The following is a 26,273-nucleotide window of genomic DNA, read 5'->3' on the forward strand; positions in this document are numbered from 1 at the left end:
TATCTCAACTCGGGCCTGGCTCCCACTGAAGAGACCTCAATAAAGGTCGAAACCAGTCTGGGTAGTGGCCTTTCCCTTAATGCATAACATTAGACATATCCACAAGGAGATGTGTTTTGCATTATAGGAGATACTGAGACAGGAGTGGTAACTTGATCCACCTTTGCAACGAGTTTCCCTGGTGTTGTACCACCTTACCCCAGTCCTGAAGATACTTTCAGGCGCAAACTTTGTTTGCTCACACTTGGATAAAGGATTAAACTAAATTTATTATATCTATGTAAATACATATATACAATGTAGAACTTTTGGAATGCTAAGAGTATTGACTTAAGGAGATAATGCTCTAATTTCATCACACACATATATACATGAGGTGTATAAAAATGGTAGTGGTGTTTTTGCTTCTTGCATTTAATAACATCTACCGCTGTGGTCCAGAAAATACTTCAGCACCTCAGCACTTAAGGGAGGAGAAAAACCTTTATCCTGCTCCTTTTTTTTTTTTTTTAGGTTTGCAGTTTGTGAAGATGCAGTATGAGCTGGCCAAGCTAATACTGCATTGCTACATTATTAGATATGTTCAAGTTGAACATGCTAACTATAAACATATTCTCTTTGTTTATATTTTTTGTTTATTAATTATCATCTATCAGTCTCTATAAAAGTTTCTTTTGGAAACTTCTTTTGATTGGTATAGACTTCTAGCATGCCTATTAATCTGCTATTTTCAGTGTCAGTTACACAATTAACAGGACTATGACCAGAGTAATCTCTCTTATAAGGACATGCATCATTCTTCAGAAGCAATTTAGTGATTTGAGACTGTCCAGATAATATGCTGTGAAGCAGAGCTGTACGACCACTCTTTCCATCCTATAAAAAATAAAACAAATATTTATAACAACAGTCCATTTCATAAGTTTTTTTGAAGAAAAATACTACTACAAGGGTATCCTTTACATTACATTACATTATTCAATTTAAATTAGATTTATCTTTAATGGCTAAATAAATACAATGTAAATTATTGAATCTTAATACCTGCAAAAATTTAGGTTATCATAGAAATTCCTTATTCAGGTGATCATTAAAAAAATTAAGTAATTTTTGAATAATACAAATGGTAAGAAGGTATTCAGATGACTGGAGTAGAGCTATTATAGTATTCATCCCTAAAAACAGGAAATTAAAACAGAAGAAGTTTCCTACTAAGTGTTTCAGGTAAGATTTATGCAAACATACTTGAGAAGAAGATAGAAAAATTGCAGAAGTGAAATTTGGGAATGAATGAACGAACTCAGGCCATACAAGGGTTGTCAAGATCAATTTTTTTTTTTACTTATGACAAACAGTTGAGAAATTGTCGAAATAGAACAGTTATCTTTATTTAATAAGTCTTGTTATCTGAAAAAAAGGCATATAAGATGACAAGATTAAAAAAAAAAAATTTCAAAACCATAATAATATGGTTGAATTAGAACATTATACAGAACGATATATATAAGCTGCAAGCCAGCCGTTAGAATCGAAGCACATATACAGGGAGATGGTTTGATATGAAATCAGATGTAAAGCAAGGGAATAATCCACATATATAAAGCTCTTCTTTATATATGTGGATTATCACAATTATGAAAAAAAGTTGTATTAAACCTGATATCAAAAGCAGAGATATTAAATTTATACATTAAACAAGAGATATTAAACTTTATACATATGATGTTATACTCCTACATAAAGAGAAGTCCTTTAGAGCTGCTTATATAAATTGAATAATTGTTGAAACAAATCTGGTATGAACATCAAGAATAAAAAAGACTTGCTCTTTTCAAGTAAGATATATTTAAGTTATTTAGGCTAATTTCTCCTTTCATTTGAAATTCCCCCTTTCAAATGAAAGAGGGAATTAACCAAAACACTAAGCTAGCAAGCAGCATACAAGATAATATTCAAATACATTTTAACTTATGGTCTGAGGGTTGGACTAAAAATAAAACAGGTGGTCAAAAACAAACCGATTGCAGATAACTTTTGAGAAAAATTAGAGGAAAGAACACATGGCAGAATCATATTAAAAAGAAACAATGCCATGACACATTGTTAACATTCAAGAATGTGTGAGCAGAGCTAATTTAAGGTGGCATAGACTTAAACAGAATGGAAGAAGAAATATGAGCAAAACAGGTTTGATAGCAGGAAAAGGGACTCAGAGGATGACCAAGATCTTGGTGAATTGATGTTGTGGAGTACCTTAGAAGACTGAAGTGTTAATATTGGAAAACACTGCAAATTGGAAGAAAACTGTTGATAGGCAGATAGTACCACATGCTTAAGTCTGCATATTATTATCATATTATTCTGTACACTGGAAATGAGACAATAAAAATAATAAACAAATTGAAAAGTCACTTATGTTCAGGGCACAGAGTCTTCCCATATTGAAATGGTCCCTAATACAATGGAGAAACATGAAGATGCTGTCATTTGTATGTATATCAAAGTTGTTTGAGTTACAATGACTGAAAGATGCAATTTGACAACACTACACTGAATTGCATTGTTGGCTTAGAACTGATGCATCCTATCCTGAGATTTTACTTTTTTTGTGAGATCATATCCAACAATAACAACAATTGTGTTACCATAAATTTGGTAGTTGCCTGCTGCTCCTTGAAAAGACTAATGTTTTTCAGAGGTCATACAATATGCCATCTTCTAAAATATCCATGTTTATGATGTGACTGCAATGTGTTAGTATCTTAAAATGGAGCTGTCTTTGTTATGTGATTTAATCCATGAAAAAAAAAAAAGTAATTCTACAGTATATTAGTGCTGCAGATGGGCTAAGGGGGCTTATTTTATTATTTTACATAATCTGAAAATCCTCTAGAAACCAAACATGGGACTTTTTTAAACCACTTTGGACTGTTAAAGCAGAATAGTAATTTCATACTGAATTATGAATTTCATCTCCCACATAAAGACAATTACAAACATCCATGGCATGATTTGAACCCATAACCTGTTGGTTTGAAGTTGGCATATTAACCACTAGGCCATAACTTGCAAATTGTTGTCATCTATTTCTATTTATTATTGTGAAAAGAAAGTTCAATATGAAATGTATTTAGTCTTTGGTTTCCAGTAGTTGTCTCATACAATACAATATCTCATACATTGACATCTCTACTATCAGTAGAGACATCAATGGACACATCAGTTACTTAACTTTCAACAGCAGGTTCCTCCAGAACCACACTTTATAAAAATTCCTGAACATCCTGTAATTGGTAGCACCACTTGCTCAGAGCCATAAAGGATATTTCAAACTTTCCCAAACCTTCTCTCCAGCTCATGTTAGTACATTATGTTGGCATAATAAAAATGTAATCAATAAAATTCATACCATTTCTCAAAAACTGGCAAAATTATGAGTGCAATTAGGTGCTGTGATTTTTATAACTTTCAATATGGGAAGAGACAAAACATGCAACATTATTAATAGAATTTATTTATTAAAGTTAGTAAAATATAGACTATATAGTAACTTCCTTAATGCTAGATCAGCAGAAGGCTATAAATTAAAGATGCTAAGAAATTATATTCTTGGTTTAATCCTTGATCCAAGTGTAAGCAAACAAAGCTTGCAACTGAAGTAACTTCAGGACTGGGCAACTCGTATGTAGAGGCTAATGACCTCACATCACTTGCCTTAGTATCCCATAATGCAAAGCACATATTCTTACAGATGTCTGGCTCCCACTGATGAGAGCTCAATAAAAGTCAAAACCGGTCTGAATAGTGGCCCTTCCTATAATGCATAGCATTATACATGTCCATAAGGATATATGCTTTGCATTATGGGATACTAAGGCAAGCAATGTTAAGTCGTTAGCCTCTATATACGAGTTTACCAGTTCCGAAGTTACTTCAGGTGCAAACTTTGTTTGCTTACTTGGGTAAAGGATTAAACAAGAATATAATTTCTTGGCATCTTTAATTTAAAGTATAACCAAGTGGAAAAACTTCCAACGGATGAAGGCTGTTACAGGTTCAACTTGCCTCCCACTAGAACTTTTTCTAGGCCTTTTTTCAGTAAATCTCTGGTACAGATAAGTATTTCCTCTTCTCTTACCCCTCCCAAAAAAACTAGTTTTAATTCTGCTGTTCAGAAAAATCAACTGTAGAATTTGCACTATTTTCTGATAATAATGCCACTTAAGATTAGAAACATGAGATGGCAACAGTTGTTTGCAATGTTCTCATTAATGGCCTATAAATTAGTGGTAGAGAAGAACTTGGTACAAAAACACACCTGAATCAAATTATTTAATGTTTTGTCTAAACCGATTTTACTATAACGGAAATGAAATTTCTCAGAAAAATAACTGATGGGCCATAAAACAAAATTAAGAAATTTTACAATCCCCTGAATATAAAACCAATTAAACACTATATAAGTAAATATAAACAAAAATGGTTAGAACATCTAAATCGAATGGAAAATAGCAAGCTGCCAAAAATACTATATGGATATAAAATAAATGGAAAAGAGAGAATTGGAAGAACAAGAAAGTGATGGCAAACAAAGTTTGTGCCTGAAGTAGTTCAGGACTGAGGCAACTTGTAGTAAAGGTGGACCAAGCTTTCATCGCTCCTTGTCTCAGTATCTTCCATAATGCAAAGTACATCACCTTGCGGACATGTATAATGCTTCAACCTTTATTGAGGTCTCGTCAGTGGGAGGTAGACCCTGAAGTGGTGATACTAAGCCAGAAGCAATGTAGAGGTCATATTTACTTATGAGTTGCCAAAAGGTGTACCACATTATTAATTTACTCTGGATTTAGAGAAAGATGTTGGAAGTTTATTTTCCACTTGGTTAGACTATAATAAATTTAATTTAATCCTCTACCCTAAACTTCCAACATCTTTCTCTAAATCCAGAGTAAATTAATAAGGTGGTACACCTTTTGGCAACTCGCATAAGTAAATATGACCTCTCCATTGCTTCTGCCTTAGCATCACCACTTCTGGGCCTGCCTCCCACTGACAAGACCTCAATAAAGGTCAAAACCGGTCTGGGTAGTGGCCCTTCCCTTAATGCATAGCATTATACATTTGCATTATGGGAGATACTGAGACAAGGAGTGATGAGAGCTTGGTCCACCTTTGCTACGAGTTGCCTCAGTCCTGAACTACTTCAGGTGCAAACTTTGTTTGCCTACACTTGGGTAAAGGATTAAACTAAATTTATTATAGTCTAACCAAGTGGAAAATAAACTTCCAAAGCGATGGCATGAGACCGAAACAGGCCACTTGGCCTAAATGATAGGAAGAAGAGGACTGAGGGTGAGCACCTGCTGCCTACTAATTTCTCATCATTTGGGTTAAGAGTTCTGCTTTATGTCCTTCGGGGAATAAAAAGGTGTTAAAAAAATTTATACATTATACTTACTTCAGCATTAATATCACACTTTGCCTTGCAGAGCATTTCTACTGCAACATAGTTTTCATTGAATACGGCCAAGTGTAAAGGAGTAAAACCTAAAAAAACAAAAAAAAAGTTTTTAAATAAATTTTATCCAATGGAAATCAGAAATTGATTTTTTGACAATTTTTAAACATAATGTTTAGCTCATTTATGTTGCAGATACATTTGCTTTGATTAATTTATTATTAGGTATGTTCTAAAATAAAGTACAAAACATATATCTTTTAATAAGAAGATCATATAAAATGGAGTTAAGCTCTTCAAGTTGTCAATATGGTTACATACACACTGTTGATGAATTAAAAAATATACTGAACTTTCTGCTCTTCTCTCCATGTGAATTTCTGCACATACATAAAACAATGTATGTGCATAATTATAATTATACACACACACTACTTGGTAAAAAGTTAACGGACACCATAATGTGAGGAACAAACAGCCATGGCACCTATTTTAATAAGGTGTTGGACCTCCTTTCACTGCAATGATTGCAGCAATCCTATGGGGCATACTTTCCACAAGCGTTCAATAGTGATCAAAGGGAATTTTGGACCATTCTTCCTGTATGCATGTAGTGAGGCGATGTCAAGGGATCTGCCCCACATGCTTGTTGGGGCAGACATACCTTGACCTCACCTAATGCTCCAGTTCATCACACAGATGTTCAGTAGGATTGAGATTAGGGCTCTGTGGAGGCCAGTCAAGTTTAGTCAGGTCCACAAATCATGCAGTTACAGCAGCAGCCTTATGACATGGTGCATTGTCTTGCTGAAAGAGACAATGGTCAGTGGTATAGAAATGCCACAAAGTAGGAAACATTGCATTGCCCAGAAACCTCTTGGTGTTCAATGTTTTTGGCACCACAGAGGTTCAAGGGCAAACTAGGAAAAACAGGACAACACCGCTACCTCCAAATTTCATTACGCACTCTGGTAAGAGATGATCACCAGCATATCCCACACTCATCCATCTGCATGGTAGAGGGTGTGGTGCAATTCATTGCTCCATAACACAGCTTTCATGTCCCACTGTACACACTTTTTGCATTGCTGAAGATTCTGCTGCTTCAGGTAATGTGGGGCTTGCATATTGCAGTCCTACGATGAAAACCCATGTTGTGAGCCTCTTTTCTGAATGTTTTTGTGCAGATTCATGTTCCAGTCAAATGGTAGCTTTTATTTTATATATTATCCTTCGTAGCAACCAACTGTCATTCAGTGAGTGTGGTAGGTTGTCCACTGTGGGAAGCACTTGCAGTTGACTCCATGTGCTTCCATCTCAGTATGGTATCACTGATTGTTCATTTGGGATGGCCCAGTTTGTCAACAATTTGCCAAACAGATAGGCCTGCAACATGGCATCTTATCACAATGCCTCTTTCAAACTTCGTCAGTTCCTTTCTCATTGCCATTTCACCCAGACACAGTTGTACTGACTTAGGAGCATCACATTCCTTCAATTTATACCACTACAGACATGTGCCTTGTTATATGGCAGAGTGCACCTTGTCCATGGGAGGTGTCCATTGACTTCTTTTCAAGCAGTGTATATTTATTTTACATGTATACATTATAATTTTTTAATGATAGCATAGGAATTAAATTATAATAAACCTTACATTTCAGAGTAATAATTAACTTACCATCATAATTTCGAATATTTAAGGCACATTGAGAAAGTGGATGTCTTAATAAAACATTAAGACTATCCTCATTGAAATACTTGGAAGCAAGATGAATGGCTGTGTTACCATTTCGGTCACAGATTTGCATTGATGCACCTTCTTCAAGAAGGATTTCAATAATATGTGGATTTCCAATAATAACTGCCAAATGTAGAGGAGTCTGAAATTAATAGTACATTATAAGTATTTTAATGGAAACTCTTCAAATGCATATTACAGCATTTAAGTCTATATATATTATGATATGGATAACATTACTGACAGTCAATAAGTTTAAGGAGAAGTATGATAGGTACTCTGTGAATAATGGTTAAACTCCCTAACGGCCGAGGTGGATGAAATAGTGAGACCAAATTGCACTTCTATCCATGTTATTCAACGGGTGTTACAGAATCGTATCCAGATTTAGCTGGACGTCTGTAGACGTCGTGGCTGGTTGGGGGTTAATGCAGGCCTCCCATGATGAGTTTTCTGACTCCGCAGAGGTTACAATAATAATAATAATCTTCCCTTATTAGAATATAGAGAAGTTGCCTTAATAGTCAAAATTAATATATCGAATCACCAATACATAACAGTTATTTTGGTTGTTACCTTATTGGGATTTATTTTCAAAAGGTTTTGTCTTTTGGCATATTTTGAAAAATTTATTTTGCAATCCAAAATATAAGCACAATTCCAGACTTTACTTGTCACTGCATTATGTCACCTTGTTGGTGATATTGGCCAAGTGGGTATACCTCTGCTTTTCAACTGGCAAGTTGCAGATTTGAGTTCTCTCTCTCCCATCATTCCTGTGGCATACATGTTTGTAAATGTCTTCCGATGGCATCTGAATTTATATGCCACTTGTTTTCTTTTTCCTTTTTTTTTGTGGTTCCCAACCAGGGAAGTTTAATAGTAAACCTATAGTATACAACAGGTGGGCTCAGGATTTTTCCCCCCATTTTTATCAATTATATATTTGAAATTTTTTTATTTAAGTGGGATGGCAGTCTCACACTGGGCAATCCCATTGCATCTCCCACCTAAACCAAATTGTTCAATCCCATTGCCTGCAATGGGATTGAACAATTGGTTTAGGTGGGACATGCAATGGGATTGAGCATGTGACCTATTGGTTAGAGAGTGGGCATGCTAACCACATGACCAACCAGACTGGCATTGGAAGCTTGAAGTGGTTAGAAAAGTTTTTTCTTTTGTCTGTGGATCAGGATTAATCTTTTCAGCCCATCCATGGTACTCCTGTTAGTTGACAATTTAAGTTTTTCATTCCTGTGTTCTCTCCTGACCTCATCTTAATAACTGATGTCTTCATCAGTTATTCTTAATAATGATCCCATTATTAAGAATAACTTTCTATAAATTGAGATATATATATATATATATATATATATATATATATAAACAGCAATAATAAAAGAAAAGTTGCATTCACATTTAAAATGCAGTATTAATTCACATGGAATTCAAATTAATATAAGGGTTGTAAAGTTCATTTCGTGATATCTACAATCAAGTACAGCCTAATTAAGTTTACATTTACTAGTTTCCTATCAAGAATTGTCTTTCAAATTGTTGATAGGAACCACTTATTTGTGAGAGCGAATATTATATTTCACTCTTCTAAGATGCTACTAATTACATCAATCCAGTTAGATCTTGGTGTTCCTCTAGATCAGTGTTTCTCAACGTTTTTTGGATCATGCCCCACCTCAATGTCTCAAAGATTTTGATGCCCCTCCCTAGCATAATAGTCAGCCAAGTTCTGAAAAAGTATAATATAAATATATAATTTTCTAATTGCTCCCTTTGGGGGCATACACCCACGTTGAGAAACACTGCTTAGATCTTTTCTTGCCATCTGTTTTTGCTAACCACTTTCCCTTCCCTTCCATTCTGTTTAATAACCAATCACCATCATTAGTTCTGAGTACACATTCTTCAATAATAATGTCAGGTTTTTCCCTAATATTATATGTTTCTGCCATAATAAATTTAGTTTAATCCTTTATCCAAGTGTGAGCAAACAAAGTTTGCGCCTGAAAGTATCTTAACCCAGTCCTGAAGATACTTTCAGGTGCAAACTTTGTTTGCTCACACTTGGATAAAGGATTAAACTAAATTTATTATACTCTAACCAAGTGAAAAATAAACTTTCAACATGTTTCTGCCATGGATACCATCTAGTTAGATGGTATCCATGGTATACATAGATGGTATCCAAGAGTAGCAGAATACCATCTAACTAGATGGTATTCTGCTACTCTTGCTTGAAATTCTCATATCTATGGTCTCATCTTTAAACAAAATTTTATATTTTTAATATAAAACAATTCAATACAATAATATAGCTTTCAGATCCATAAGTTAAAAATTGGTTTGAACACGGTCCTGTATAATGCTAATTTATTTTGGTCTATAGAGATTACAGAGTTTTCCCCAGAAACTGTTTCTTTTTTCTTTTTAACTTTTATTATTATTATTATTCAGGCCTCCATGGAGTCAAAAGACTCATTGCAGGAGGTCCTTTCTAAGAAACACAGGTCTATCAAGAACTCGAGGGAGGTCCCTCCTAGGAAACACAAAGTCTATCATACCACTCCTTAAATGCATTGACCGTTCTCGCTCTCACCACTCCATCAGGCAATACATTCCATGGTTCAACCACCCTCCATGCAAAGAAACCAATCCTCACCCTCTTTCTCACAGTTTCCTTTCGCAACTTCCAGGGATGGCCCCTTGTCATGACCCGCCCACTGTTCAACCAAGCGAAAGAACTCCCCAGTGTCAACCCTGTAACCGCCTTTCAACAGTTTAAAAGTCTCAATCATATCACCTAACATTGTATCCTGATACCATCTTTGTTATCCACCTTTGTACCTTTTCCACAGTTAATTTATCCCCTTCAAATCCTGGGGAACAGATCTGAGAACAACTTGAAAATAAACTGGCTGACAAAGACATACATCACTAGTAAGCATAAAAAACTGTGGCAATATAATTAAGTATCCTCATAGCATACATGAAGAGAGAAGTTACATGGAGGAGCCTACCAGATAGATACAGAAGAATTTTTGCACAGGGTATTAAGTGATCATCCCTGGTAAGAAAGCATATAAAGGTCATGTGAGTGAGGATGTGAAAAGGAGATATTTTGGTCTGCAAGAGGTGAATGCTCCCTGCTTTCATCATATGCATGAAGTGATAGTTAATGTGGTGTGTAAATGTCTGATCTATGAGTCAGGACTCCATGGAGAAAGTAATACTAATAGTATAATACTAATTATTATCATTATCTAGACCAGTGCTTTCCAAACTGTGGGCAACTGCCCACCTTGGGGGCAGTTAGTTTTGTTGAGAGGGCTGTGAAATAATGAAAACAAAAATAAAATGTTTTAAGACTAAGTGTGCCATGTCAAAAGTGTAAGTAAGATGTTAAAAATGTAATATTTGCATTTGATTTTTGCAATATTCGCTGTGTATGTTTTGTATTGAATATAAATACAACAAATATTATAATATATGTCTGTAATATGATTTTTTTTTCCGATGGGGAGCCATGAAATATTTTAATTTTTCCAAGGAGGGCCTTTACATCCAAAAGTTTGGGAAGCACTGATATAGACAACATGCAGTAAGAGGATTTGTTGTGAGAGGCTCTGACCCCCATTAACCATTATTCACATAATAAACTTCTCCTTAACCTCATTCAGCTGACCTGAATGATGAAGAATTCTAATCAGCATCTACTTTAGCTTTATAAACTTAGTATCGTTAATTTACTTACCTGTCTAAGAAGGTTAATGATGTCAACAGACAGCCTAAGTTTACGGAGAAGGGCACAGAATTTTTGAACTAATACAATATCTTCATGCACAACAGCAATGTGTATTGGTCTAGAAAAAAATAAATCACAACATTACTTATATTCAAAGAGTAAATGTGACCTTGAAGCATTTTATGACTTAAAGGTCTCATTTGTTACAATTTATGTCTGGGAGATGTGAAATAAAAACTTCACTTATGAATGGAGGTTTGGTGCTGCCACCACTCTGCCATTCATCTATTGTGAAAAGAAGTTTGTTATTATTTCTCAGTTTAATAAATTTTGATATCATATTAGTCTGAATGGGAGAAAATTAGATGTGAGGATGTGTGGAGTGGGTATTATATATTGGTATATCGGTAAATAAATAGATGTGTTTCTGAATGGCACAAAACATAACCGAACATCAATATTTAGAATGTTCTTCGATTGTGTGTGTGTGTGTGAAATGTTTGTGAGTAGGAAGCAAAAGAACATACCAAAACACAAATGAAGTGGTTGTAACTGAAGAGAACAGCTAGATAGCAGCAACAAAAGAAATGATATATTAACAGATTCTTACACAGGACAAAGTTGATGTAAAGTAACTGGCAAAATTAGAAAGTTTCTCCAGTTATGTCAAAAAGATATCAAATAATCCTGTGCTCAAAAAGAGCCCTGAATTAAGGGTATACTATACTTGATGACAGTGGTAAAATCATGTTTCCCACGGGAAAAGATTAAAGATGTGAGTGATGCTGCTGTAATACAAAGACAGAAGATGAAAGTTGATATAAAATGATAAGAAAAGTCATATGGAATGAGAGAGAATATGGAAGGAGTTACTGAAAAAAGAAGGATGGGGGCTGCAAGTCTATTCAGGTCAGTGAAAAAATGAATCAGGATAATCAGTACAAGTGAGTAAGCAAATGTGCAGATATCCTTGAAGCAAATGAATGTTAGAATGGGAATGATTAAAGACTACTAAATGTAGCATCTCAGATCACAAATCTGGAGATCACTAGGGATGAAAGTACCTGTAGACCTTAAGAGCTATTTTCAATTCATGTATACTAATGCTAGAAGCATCAAGGCCCTTCAGATGGAAAGACTATGTTGACCCCAGTCTAGGATACAAGAATTTGAAAAGGACCTTTGGAATATGAATTGGTATGTCATATTTAGATTGGGAAGGGGGGGGGTTCCTTTGAGAACCTTGGATTTTTCATCCTACAAACATGCAAGCTAGAGACTACACATACTAACAGACAATATACTGACTTTCAAATGCTTCAGCCATAATTACAACCAAACAGCAAGAACAAGGAAGAAAAGATTTTTTTGCGTTGGTTAGTTTAACTTATTCCAAAAATTAGTGACACTTATAAAGGAGATTGTATTTTAAGGGGGGAGGGGGAGAAAATGAGAATGGGTAGACTGCTGATGATAGCAGAAGAACTGCAACTAACAAAAGTAGAAGTTTCACAGGAAGATAGCAGTACAGCCGGTGAAGGCAGGCAGGGAGTGTGTTCAAAGCTATCTGATGTGTGAGACCAATGCAACAAACTGTGTAGTCAGTTGCTGTGTAGGATTAATAGTACAAAGAAAGAAATGGATGCCCATTAACAATAATAATTATTGATATTGTTAATGGGTATCTCCATAGAGTTGAAAGACATCACAGAGACCTCAGACACATCATTCGCAACATACCTCGCAAAAGTGGCTAAATCAGCTCATCAAATCACTTGGATGCTGAAGAATACTTTGACGAGCAGAGATAAGCAAGTTATTGTTCCTCTGTATCGAGCCTTGATAAGACCCCATCTTAATTACTGTGCCCAGATCTGGTCACCTAGGTTTCTTCTAGATGGGGAGGAGGTTGAGAGGATCCAGAGATGGGTGACAAAGATGATAGCAGGTCTATGGAATGAACCTTATGAAAACAGGTTGAAGATTTGTGGGTTGCAGAAATTGGTTGATAGGCAGAAAAGGGGAGATATGATTGAGACATTCAAATTGCTGAAGGGTTTCTATAGGATTAATTCAGAGGATATTTTTGAGCACAGGACTGGTGGTGGGAGGACTAGGGGATTTGCTTCCATAGATGTCTATGGAAGCTGGGCAAGAGTGTGGTTAATAAGGATGTTAGAGCTGGGATTTTTACTTTTAGAGTGGTGAATGAGTGGAATGAGCTGCCAGAGTCTGTTGTGGGTGCTATGACAGTGAATGAGTTGAAGGCAAAGTATGATAGACACTGTGTGAATGTTGAATAGTTGTGATGGACATGATGTTTAGGGCCTCCCTCGATGAGTCTAAGGACTCCTTGTAGTCGCCCGTAATAATAATAATAATAATAATAATAATACCTATCATACCTCCCACAATGCAACCAAAATTTTATCATGAGAGTAAAAAATTAACCATTATTAACACTGTGGCTCATACTTTTCCTTAAAATGATTCAACAATGAATAACTGACAACCACCTCAAACATCACATTTACTAAATGGGTTGCCTGAATACAAAATAAATTTAGGATTTTAGGCCTACTCTCAGTTGACATGCTTCATCTTCATTACTTAGCATAGCAGCTGTGTGCACATATCTTATATTTTGTTCACTGACAATGGCAATTTGACTTTGCCAAAATATTAGAATATTAATTAAATTTATTCCAGTTGATATTAGCATACATTGTAATTGTAACTTAAAAAATATGAATAGCCAACATATAAGCCTTACCACCAGACTTATTCTTATGTGATACCTGCAAAGTCTGAGGACTCATCATCGCAGGGTGCTCCACTACACACAGCTCACCATCTTCCCTACTTAATCCACAATGACACTAACTACCATGAACACGCACAATGCCTTCTACCACCCACTATCAGCAATAGTATTTTTGGTTAATAAATTACATGTGTTATCACGGCCAATTTGCCTGTATGAAAGAACTAAAATTCAACAGAAATCAGTTTAGATGAACATTTTTCATTGATTAGGTGGAGAATCATAAATTTATATTATAACTAAGATGAAAAGCCAAATGGCTATTTTTTTTTCTGGCGAAGTTAATTATATTAAGCGGATAAAAATCCCTTATTATTTTACAGCCAGTATGCAAAACTCTAAGATCGAAAACTACGATCTAAGAGTTTCATGCCGACGAACTATTGGCAAATCCAAGCATAAGTGACCACCTGGTAGTACCACACCAAGGCAACTCTAAGCAAGGGTTGAGCAAGCTCCCTCACTATCCTTGATATTTTCTCATAATGTAAAACTTGATATAATCTCAAAATGTAAAGTATTACAGCTCCTAGGAGATGTAATACTTCTTTACATTATGAGGAGAGGTCACTACCCAGACCAGTTTCAACCTTTATGTATAGGTGAAGAAGGCTCTAAAAATAAGATAATCCCGAAAGATCACCCAACTCAGCGTTGTTCAACTCAGTGACAGGCTCACCCTATTACTAAGAAGAACGTCTCAGCATTGGCTCTACCCAGTGGCAGGCTCACCCCACCACTAAGCAGAGCCATAATCTCAGTGGTGGCCCCACTCAGAGACAGACAAAAACCTACCTCCAAGTGGAGCCTCTCAAAGCCAGATCCACCTCACACCGGTTTCCACCCTCATTGGGGTCTCATCAGTGAGTAGGTAGAAAATGGGAGTTCATGTTTTTCATCATCGGCCTTTGGAGTATAAAGATTGCTGAGAGTCAGCTGGTAGTAAGAGGGGAAGAGAGCGAAAGGTAGAGTATGATAGTAGGAGCTAGTAAAGAGGCCTCAGTCAACTTGTTTAGCTGTATAACCCAGAGGGTGTGGCTAAATGGTCTGTGAACATCTTCTCCTTGCACCTGTTCTTTAAAAAAAAAACTTTTAAATAAACTCTTCTTATATGCGCTCGTAAAATACTTTTAAATTAACAATTTAAGTAACCAGGTGTCTATGGAGGTCATCTCCTAACACCTGTTTTAGTATAAAACTTAAGCTGGATTTTTTTTTTTTTCCTTCCTGAAAAAATAAAATAAAAGAATACTTAACTACGGGAGTCAAAAGGTAAAATTACTGCGGGAATGAAAGCATTTCTGCATGAATTAGAGCCTAAAAGTTATGAGTGTTTTTTTTTTCCTTCTTTTTTTAAAGAAGCAGTAAAGAACTAGCCAACCTTAAACCACGGGAAAGCAAGATTTGGGGGAAGAATCTGGCCCAAGAAATGCTGCTCCCAAGGAGCAGCACCGCCTCGCTGTAAGCCTTCGTAGCCCGGGTTCTCAGATCTGCCCCCTCCTATATGAACTGTAAGAACCTGCGAAGAGAGAAAAAGAAAAACAGTTGTTACTTTAAAGGAAGAGACACAATATGATTAAGCCCTGTCTCAGGACACAGAGGATATGAGGTTTGTACCATTTATTTACAAATCTCCCATCCCCTAGTATATGCCTTTCTTGTGCGAAAAACCTAGGTAGGTAGAAATAGATCCCGCTGAGTATTCTGGCTTGTATACTGTTTTCATCGCTGATTTGGGACTTTTTCTGCACTTTCCAGATGTGATACTTGATTACATTGATGAGAAAAATTGTAAATTTCTGAAATTTCTCGACTGGTGGGGGAAATTGCAGGTACAAGACCTCCTCTAGCATAAGCAGTTGGATTCCCAGTACTGCGCTTAATCTCTGCCAGACATGTCGGACGGGGGGGGGACAAGTAAAAGAAATGTCCCACTGTTTCAATGCTCTGGCAGACGTCGCAGAAGGGGTCGCACGATCTTGAATTGTATCGGGACATAACCAATTTCACCGATAGCTGACCATAGGCTATTCGCCATGCCAGATCCCGGTGAAATGGCTGTCCCCAGCTATTTCTGATATTTTGAAATAGCGTTTCCATGTTTGGCATATCAGATCTGGAAAGTTGAAAGAACTCCCAATATCTTGCTTGTGGCTTTAATTTTAGGATTTCCATCCCTTTGGTTTTAAATTTTTTAAGCTGTTGGCATAATGGATAATACCATTCTGGCACAACCTCTGTGCTGGGATCAGCATGTCCCGTGGTCCCGAAGTAGGGGAGAAAATGCCCTAGAAAGTATTTAATTAGGGAGCCTGAAATATGGTTAGATTTTAAGGCCTTCCCTATGGTTTTGAGAGTGTTTGCATAGAATAGGCAGTTTAATTTCGGAAGTGAGAAACCCCCCTTGATTGGTTTTGAGTTTTAGATATTCTTTTTTAACCTCATGCTTTCTTCCATTCCAAAAAAAAAATCTATTAGTATTTTGTAAAGTTGATTCTCTTGGTTTTTTTTTTATATTAGTTATATTTATTGTATGCATTAGCATGGGGATTATTACTGTTTTTATTATTATTACTGTTCTTCCGTAAAAGGAGAAATAATTGGGTTTAAATGGTTTTAGTTTCTTTTCGCACTCTTCCCGCAATTTCTTAACAGGCAGTACCTGGCTCGCCGTGAATGGGACGCCTAGTACTGTTAGGGGCTGAGTTTGCGGGACTAAACTACAGGGAAGGTTATTTCTATGGAAATTTCCAAAAATTTTAATTCGCCAATAGTTCGTCGGCATGAAACTCTTAGATCGTAGTTTTCGATCATAAGAGTTTCGCATACTGGCTGTAAAATAATAAGGGATTTTTATCCCCTTAATGTAATTAACTTCGCCAGATAAAAAAAAAAAAAAATAGCCGTTTAACGTTTCATCGTTGTTATAATACAATATAATATTTGCAGGTAAACTTCTGTGGCTGATTGGTTTAAAAGACATATTTCGGTGATTACACCACATTTTTTTTATTATTCAGTTCTATAAAACACTGAAATAATAGTTCCCGACAAGTTTCGTAAATCGTAGGATTTACATCTTCAGGGGGTAAATAGTATAACTTAAAGTTTAAACAAGAGAATTAATAAATTTATAACTTTAAGTTATACTATTTACCCCCTGAAGATGTAAATCCTACGATTTACGAAACTTGTCGGGAACTATTATTTCAGTGTTTTATAGAACTGAATAATAAAAAAATGTGGTGTAATCACCGAAATATGTCTTTTGAACAATATAATATAATATATGGGCACACCTTTCTGGCACTTGTATAGTGAAGGTATGCAAGTTCTTTTCACTTAAACTTTGATATCATCTCATCCAGGTCTCTACTCACTGATGAGACCTCAAAAAAGGTTGAAACCGGTCTGGGTAGTGACCTCTCGTCATAATGTAAAGCAGTATTACATCTCCTAGGAGCTGTGTTTTTACATTATGAGAAAATATCAACGATAGTGATGGAGCTTGCTCCACCTTTGCTTCGAGTTGCCTTGGTGTGGTACTACCAGGTGGTCACTTACGCTTGGATTCGCCGATAGTTCGTCCGCATGAAACTCTTAGATCGTAGTTTTCGATCTTAGAGTTTCGCATACTGGCTGTAAAATAATAAGGGATTTTTATCCCATAATGAAATCATAAATTAAATTAATAAATACGTAGTGGTCAGTGAAAGAAGAAAGTATCTGCACAGTTACATGTATCATTTGTTCTTAAGGAAAATGAATGTATATATCAAACTCTGGTCCAATCACGCCTTGCAAGCTCGAGGAAGTTTTGGTTTTTACTGTGTTTATCTGTATAAACACTAAAATATACTGTATTTATATTCAAATTATTTTTAATAATTAAATTATTGTTTAGAAAAAATATCTTGCAGCTCACGAGCATTTGAAAACGTCCTATGCATCTCTTCGGGCTTAGGTATATATATATATATATATATATATATATATATATATATATATATATATATATATATATATATATAATTCTGGAATAGTAATTTCATCCAGTTGCTCATGATACCACTTTGTATTTTTCTTTATTTCGCGAACTGCTGGATAAGGCCATAATGAAATTAACTTATGATTTTCAAAATATGTTAATGTAATATCACTGTCCCATAAATATGTCAGTTATCGATATTATTGTAGCATACTAAGATAAGGGTTAGTTTCAGTTTCATCGATTTTAGCTTCCGATATCTGCATAATTATGGGCCTACATGAAAATGCGTGTGTGTGTGTGTTGTAGATAAGCATTTATATTCATCATTTATTCGAATCCCATTTAGGGTGCGAATAATTTTTTCAATTGATTATGAGTTGTTAGCTGGGTACAAACAAAGTGGAAGGGCTTTCCTCGGCTGATTTACCCGAATTTTACTCATGTTTTTCACTGCGAAACACAGACAAGCAAACCGGACAGAAGAGAACACGCGATTAGCAAACATAACACACACTAGCTCAGATGTTCCCAACTTTTCCGGTTCACGGCGCCTTTGGTTTCTTAGTAATTTTTTCATGGAACTCCCTAGGCCAAAAGAAATAACTAGCAGTTCTGTTTATTAAGTAATTAGGTCCAAACTAAGTACTTGTGTTCTAAAAATTTAGAAGTCGTTAATATATATATATATATATATATATATATATATATATATATATATACATATATATTATTTTAAGCACTATACTAGTCTAAATGTCTCAGTTGCTTCGACCGTAAAAGAAGACAATCCCTCTCTTCCCCTTTCACAGGGTGCGACACGGAAAAATTCAGAATTCACATGCAGTGAGAAACAAAGAAAAGAGACCAGTATAACTACATGCAATGTGTAGTTTAACAATTTAACAGGGAACTCCTCTGAAAAGATTCCGGTTTTGGGGTAAACAAGATGGATAGGGACTAGCGTAGGCGATGTCAATTAGGCTCCACGATTTTCACACACGAAATGTGGGTCACTAAATTATTAAGCATGTTTCTCTCTCTCTCTCTCTCTCTCTCTCTCTCAGGACATCTAATTCTTTTGTCAAAAAATTAATTGTTTCGATTTACTTATCAATAAGTGAAATTATTATTACTATCACTGCTAAGTAATACTTCAAACAAGCAGGGCCGTACTTATGTACAAGCGCACGAGGCTCTAGCTGGGGAAACCCGGAAAATTAGGGAAAATTTAAGGGCCCCATAAGAAAGAGGGGAGCTCCGGAGAACTCTAGCGCTTCGGACCCAGCCAACCCGGGGGAAAAGTGTTAAGTGAATTTTGTGCACGTTACTTGCCAACACCGTAACGTGCACAAAATTCATCAATGACCATCGGTTCAATACAATCATAATAAACCTCTCCAATCAGAATTCGTGATAATGAAGCTTGCTACAGTTTAGAATAAATAATGGAAATACGCATATAAAATGTTAATCAGCTCCAAAATTAGTATTGTAGTTATTAATTAAAACGATGAGTTAAACATTTTTAATACATAATATAAAAGTATCCATGGAGTCAGAAGGAGCATCGGGGTTTGAAGCTATTCTGCATTTTAACATGACCGATATATTTGCACAACAAAATTAAAATTATGTTGCCCAAAACATAATTTTAATGTTTTGGGCGACGTTCATAGTAAACCATATTTGAATATTAGAACTAAAATAATAATAATATAATATAATAATATCAGTGATCCTATAATTTTTAATAAAAAGTTTAATTGCTGGCGAAATTTTAATAAATAAATACATTTATTCTTACCTGTCCCCATCTCTGTCAGCAATTAACGCTTTCTGTGCTTCCATTATCCATCTGCTAGTTGGTATTCTTTTGTAATAATCGATTGGAAGTCCGACTTTTGTAACATTTAAATCCAATAAACATTTTGAATAGATATTACGACTTGAAGATAAATGCTTTGCGTCCCGACACATTTTGAAATTACGAGATTTCGATGTAGAAACAACCATCTCTGAATAGAATTCAAGCACAATACACAAATGCTGTACCAGATCTGAGCGTGCGATGTAGTTATTATCTTCCGAATCCGAAACCAGAACTAAAGAACTGTTGTATACTGTATCCCGTACCTCTTGAATAATAACAACTTGATATGGGTCACGTGAACGAGACGTCACCGTTACGTACAAGCATAAAAGTACAATATTAAACAAGCAGCCAAGTAAACAACGTGTCACAAATCCCTGCAGAATAAATTTAAACTGACACTAGAAGTAGTACTGTACTAGATTATATAGCCGTATCACTTAGGGAAAACACCGTAATCGCACTTCGCTAAATTCTGACGAAACAGCGTCATTAGGCAAGGGGAAAACGGCAGTCAGTTTCCAAACTCGTTAGTATAAAATACTGTACAGGGAACTTTTTTTTTTGTCCCAGAACGCTCAGCTCCGAGTAACGAAGGGGCTTTTTCTCTACATACGCACTTTATAGAGCGATAAACTGCTTTGCTTCCTGCAACTATCCGCTCATTCCTTATAAAGTCTGCTGGAGGCGCAGTTGTTATGCCAACCACAGCTACTTCCGTTTCTGTTTAAACGGCACCCGAGAAGAACGTGTTATGTAAGTTGTGGGGATACCCCTTTACATCATCGCTGATATCTCGCGAGCTACAAAGTTATTCAGTCAATATTATCATTTGAGTGAGATCTTGACACTATCAGCAGGTGATTGGTTGTTTGCTTTTGTGCTACTATCAAGTATTTCGATAGGTTCGTCAATAAGCATGTATATATGTAATCATAAAGATCACACACACACACACACACACACACACACATATATATATATATATATATATATATATATACAAGCTTTTGTGCTCAATGGCAAATGGTTTTGCTCAAGCAAGTAAATTTTGCGTGGGTCCAACAATGGATTTTCCCATTTATGGGAATAAACGCTGTTACCAAGAGATAGAAAACAAAGATCAGACACCTCAAAATATTAAAGTGTTGTTCGTATATACAAATTTCGAGGACGGTCCTAAAATGTTTGCCTGTAGAATAATATTCCTTTTTTTTTTTTTTTTTAATAGTTCTTGCAGTACTATTTGAAGTAATCTCGAAGACCTCATCAAATTTAAGTCTAGATGCAGTTCGCAAAATATGCTGTACTTGGATTCATTTTGTCTATCCTGTGGTATGCTATTCCTTGTCTCTGACTGGATGGATTTAATACAGGATGGCCCATAAAAAAGTGCGCTTTGTAATAGTATTCGTATATAGGACAATAATGCATTAGCACAATAGTTGTACCTAGAAGAACATGCAGAATTAAGGTCAAATTCAAATGCAATAGCATACGTTGGTAGAGCGTCTTCTGAAATTACGTAATCGCTTGATATTATTATTAGGTACTTTGAACTTAATTGGTTGATGGACTGAGTCCTTGACTCTTTATCCCTTCATCTGGATTTTAGATTGTGGGTGATGAGATTATTGTGGGTAATTTACCCGCTCATTGTGAGCATTGAGGCTGTATCAGCTTTCTCTTGCGATGGAGGATTTCGGTTTTTTATGTTTGAAACGATCTGAGGGCTTGTAGTCCGCTGCCTGTCGAACTAGCTGATTTGGGTGATTATCCATGATTGTGAAGAATTTCTCTGCAATGCTTGTCATGTAGGTCTTAATATCTGGAAGATTGGCTTCTTCATATAACTAGATGTTTCTGATGAACCATGGGGCATTAAATGCCATTCTTAGGCATTTATTCTGTATTATCTGAAGTCTGTTGATGTTGCTTTTATTCGTGTGACCCCAGGTTGGAGAGGAGTAAGTGAGTTGCAGTCTGATTACCGATTTGAAAAGGAGGATTTTGTTGCTTATGCTTAGGAAGCTGTTCCTGTTCAAAAGTGGATATAGCTGTGCTATAGTCTGACTTGCCTTAGTGGCAACACTGTCCATATGTGACTTGAAGTTTAGACGTCTATCAAGATGAATTCCCAGATATTTGGTAGAATTGCGCCAAGGGATGATTTTACCAAACATTTGTATGCTTGTATTCGGTTCTGCTTTACGTCTGGCGAAAAGTACTGCAGAGCTTTTGTTTGGATTAATTGCGATACGCCACTTGGTGTACCAATCTTCCAATTCATTGACTGCTCTCTGCAGCTTGATTGTGGCCAGGTGTGTACTGAGGGATCTGGCTATAATGAGTGTGTCGTCGGCATACAGAGCGGTGATAGCTGGAGACAGTTTGGGGAGATCTGCCATGTATATGGAGAAGAGTAGGGGAGATAGTAAAGAGCCTTGAGGTACTCCGGCCGTGATTCTCCTTTCTGTGGATCTGATACCGTTGAGTTTTATTTTAAATTTTCTGTTATTTAGATATGATTTGATAAGTAGCACTAGTGGCAATGGAATACCAACTTCGTGTAGTTTAAAAATTAGTCCATTATGCCACATTCTATCAAATGCCTGAGTGATGTCTAGAAAAACTGCGCCAGAGTGTTGGTGCCATTCATACCCTTGGGTTATATGTTCGATAACTCTGTAAATTTGTAGCGTTGTGGAGTGATATTTCCTCAAGCCGAATTGTTCATCTTGAATTATATGGTTGATATCTGTTGCCTCTTGAACCCGTGTGAGAATAACACGTTCGGCTATCTTACCTATGCATGAAAGAAGGCTGATTGGTCTGTAATTTTCAGGAAACTGTGTATTTTTCCCAGGTTTGGGAATTAAGAAAACGTCGGCAATTTTCCATTGCTGTGGGAAATAATTTAGCCAGAGGATGGCATTAATGATGGCTACTAGATGCATAACCCCTTTGCGGGGAAGTAACTTGAGTACCTTGTTTGTTATTCCATCTGGACCCGGAGCCTTTTTGTTATTTAGTTTTCTTAAAATCTCATATACTTCTGTTGGTGACACGGATTTGTTATTGGATTGGATTGAGGCATTTTGAGTTATTTTACGCACTTGGGTGTGAATTTTACTTATGGAATTTATATCTGTATTGATATAATTGGGGCTGCATTGTTTTTCTAAACTGTCAGCAAATGCTTCAGCTTTTTCCTCGTCGTTGTAGACAACATTAGATTCACCTTGGATTGGAGGAAATGTAAAACGCTTTGAACGGAGTGATTTCATCATTTTCCATATTGATTGATCCTTTGTGTTTAATTGGAGAATTTTGTTATTCCAGAGTTGGTTACGGTGGTCCTTTAGGGCATATCGAACCTGGTTTGTTGCTTTATTGACTGCTTGTTTATCCGCTGGGTCCATTGTTCTCTGATATTGTCTTCTTAATCTGTTTTTCTCTTGGATAAGACGTTTTATATCCTGTGGAAGTTTATTTGATGGTGTACATTTGGTTATATTTGTTACCTGTGTTATAGCTGTCAGAAGTTGTTTTTCAAGAGTCTTCACTGCTTTTTCTACATCTTCGGCAGATGTTATATGCGGTATTGGACCAAGGTTTTCCTGGAAGGCTGAGGGAAGTTGTTTCCAATTTATAAATGTGGTGGCGTTTTCTGTTAAATCTTGTATGGTGCCTAGTTGTAATATGATGGGGTTATGATCAGAACTTAAGTCGTTTATTGCTTGTATCTGATAGCTGTGCGCTATGTTTTTTAATATAGCTATATCTAGTACATCAGGACGTCCGGTAGCTCCGTAATGTGTGTCCTATTACTGTTATATTTCTTGAAGTGGTGTAAGAGTTGAGTATTCTTCCGTTAATATTTGAGTTTCTGCTGTTCCAGACTGAATGTTTGGCATTAAAATCTCCGACTATAATCACTGCTTTGCCTGTATTTAGTATCACATCTAAGTCAGATTCAAGGAGTTTTTTATTTGGGGGGATTGTAGGCTGCATATATCGTAATGCTGCTTGTGTTTTCCATATGTATTTCTATTCCTGTAGTTTTCATGTGTACTGTTTGGGGTTCTGCTATTGAATTATTATTAGATATTAATATTTTGAAACTTAATATTATAATCAAATCCACAAAAAATATGGTGTATTGTTTGAAGCTTTATTTTTCTTATTAAGATATACTATTGAATAGTGACGTTGCTTGATAACAAATAATAACCATACCGTTTTTTTCTTTTCTTTTGCATTTAATAGTAACAAAAAGCATTGCTTTTCATTAGATTTTTTTTTATTGAGATGAGAAGAGTGCATACGGCAAAATTAAAGGCAAACATTCATATATTTTAGATAAAAGTTTGTTTTCTTCTTTTTCTGATTTTTAGGGGAAAAATACGTTTTTCCTCTTTTTTTTTCCTATTTTTTTTTTTTTTTCCCTAACTGAGTTTCAGATCATGGAATCGTCAAAATTCATTTCTTAGTTGAAGGTCTCCTTGCCCAAGCGATTTTATAATCATGAATCTGAGAAAGCCATCTTGGTATTCACTTTAACACTGCTTTTATCTTTTCTGAATTAGAGATACGGAAAAATCATTCAATAGGACCAATGGTCATCGGAAAAGAAGAGAACGAACTAATCACTAAATAATAAAAATAAAACAAGAAGTGAAATCCGACAGCAGAATAGGAAAATTAAGGCATGAATTGGTTAGAATTTGGCCGAATCCGTCATGTCATCTAGATGTGTTAAATGCGTATATTCACCTGCCGGTTTTGTTTTGTTTTGCGGGGAGTTTCTAAGAACGAAAAACTGTGATATGTCATCTCCGTGGTGGGATTGTAATATTTTTTAAACTCCTTTCAAATACTGTATATACATTTTTATTGGACAGCATTAATCGAGCAGGAAAAAAATCATTAGCTTCGTAAACTACGCATGTTTGTTTTTAGATATCACCAGTATTATTATTATTATTATTATTATTATTCCTGATACCTCCAAGGAGTTCGAAGACTCATCGCGGGAGGACACTTAGAACTGCCTCAATCACTACACCGAACCTCTACTACGAATCATCGCCATCTACCGCCCACCTCCACCGCAACCACAACTAGTATTTTTGTCTGTAAATTGCGTGTGTTCTGGAGGGCCGATTTGTCTGTATGCGGGATGAAAAACCCGAGTTTCCGGGAGAAAAACTCTGCGATTCCTACTTGTGAATAAGACATTTTATAGCTAGAAAATTTATTTATATTTTCTAGTTATAAAATATATATAAATTAAAAATATATTTATAGATCGAAAACGCATAAACGCTATTGGTCAATCAACGCTGTCTGATAAAATGCTGAAACGATGATTAGTCGAAACACTTTATCTAAAAAAAAACTACTTTTGTACGGAGTGAAATCTAATGGTGAAACAAAGTAAAATAAGAATGATTAGTATTAACTGACTTTGATTCAATATTGAAAAAAAAAAAAAAGCTACAAATTCGTTTTATAAACATAAAAATGTGCAAAAATGCACCAGGGTGGCATGCGACCTGAAATCTATTATCGGTTGCATGATATGAAACTTAAAAAAAATATTAATAAATAATAATAATAATAATAACAAGATAATAATATCTTTATAACTAACCAATTCCTTTTGGATTAAACTCTTAAAACTCTTAGCTTTGGCAATGATGAATGCTTGTTTGAAGAGAACTATGTAACATTTTGTCTTGTCAACAATTTATATCAAAAGTTTCCGTTTTTTATCATTTTATCAAGAGTACAAAAGTAGTTTTTTTTAGATAGTGTTTCGACTAGTCATCGTTTCAGCATTTTATCAGACAGCGTTGATTGACCAATAGCGTTTATGCGTTTTCGATCGATAAATATATTTTTAATTTATATATATTTTATAACTAGAAAATATAAATAAATTTTCTAGCTATAAAATGTCTTATTCACAAGTTGGAACCATACTGATGATATCTAAAGATTGTAAAAATAAAATAATTGGCTATAAATAATACAATGAAAAGAATAGTAGAAGCAAGATTAAAAATACAAAGACGAAATATGACAATATTCAGTGTTTATATTTCAGAAGAAAATAAATAAGAATCCGAGGAATTTTGACAAATAACTTACAACACAAATAAAAATAACTTACCGTACTTATATTAGGCGATCTAAATGCAAGCAAGCATAGGTAACAAACGAGTTGAAAAGTTAAGGGAAATAATGGTGAAACGAAGTAAAATAAGAATGATTAGTATTAACTGACTTTGTCTAATTCAATATTAAAAACAAAACAAAAAAAAAAACCTGCAAATTCGTTTTATAAACACAAAAATGTGCAAAAATGCATCAGGGTAGCATGCGACCTGAAATCTATTATTGGTTGCATGATATGAAACTAAAAAATAATAAATAATAATAACAAGATAATAACAGCTGTCAGAATTTACAGAACTTGAGGTTAGATAATCATTCAGTTATTGGGGACCATGTCAATATTTCCAAAATAGCTAAAGGTAAAGATAAATAATAAAAAAATAGAAAGTATGTTTAAAATAAAATTGATTTTTAAAAAAATGACAACAGCTCTAAGAAAA

General features: G+C 35.3%; 1 protein-coding gene across 1 annotated transcript; it reads right to left on the reverse strand.

Moving 5' to 3' along the window:
• Positions 1-211: 211 nt before the first annotated feature.
• Positions 212-20,245, reverse strand: LOC150109307 (B-cell lymphoma 3 protein homolog). Its single transcript, XM_090407285.1, has 5 exons — positions 19,585-20,245; positions 10,975-11,083; positions 7,143-7,344; positions 5,462-5,550; positions 212-876 (listed from the first exon to the last, which is right to left on the reverse strand). The coding sequence occupies exons 1-5, from the start codon at positions 19,791-19,793 to the stop codon at positions 646-648; spliced, it is 840 nt and encodes a 279-aa protein (XP_090263411.1). The 5' UTR covers positions 19,794-20,245; the 3' UTR covers positions 212-645.
• Between the last annotated feature and the right edge of the window lie 6,028 nt (positions 20,246-26,273).

Source organism: Typopeltis vanoorti, chromosome 2 (genome assembly GCF_054136105.1).
Source record: "Typopeltis vanoorti isolate ZY-2024b chromosome 2, IOZ_Tvanoo_1.0, whole genome shotgun sequence".
Classification (NCBI taxonomy): domain Eukaryota; kingdom Metazoa; phylum Arthropoda; class Arachnida; order Uropygi; family Thelyphonidae; genus Typopeltis; species Typopeltis vanoorti.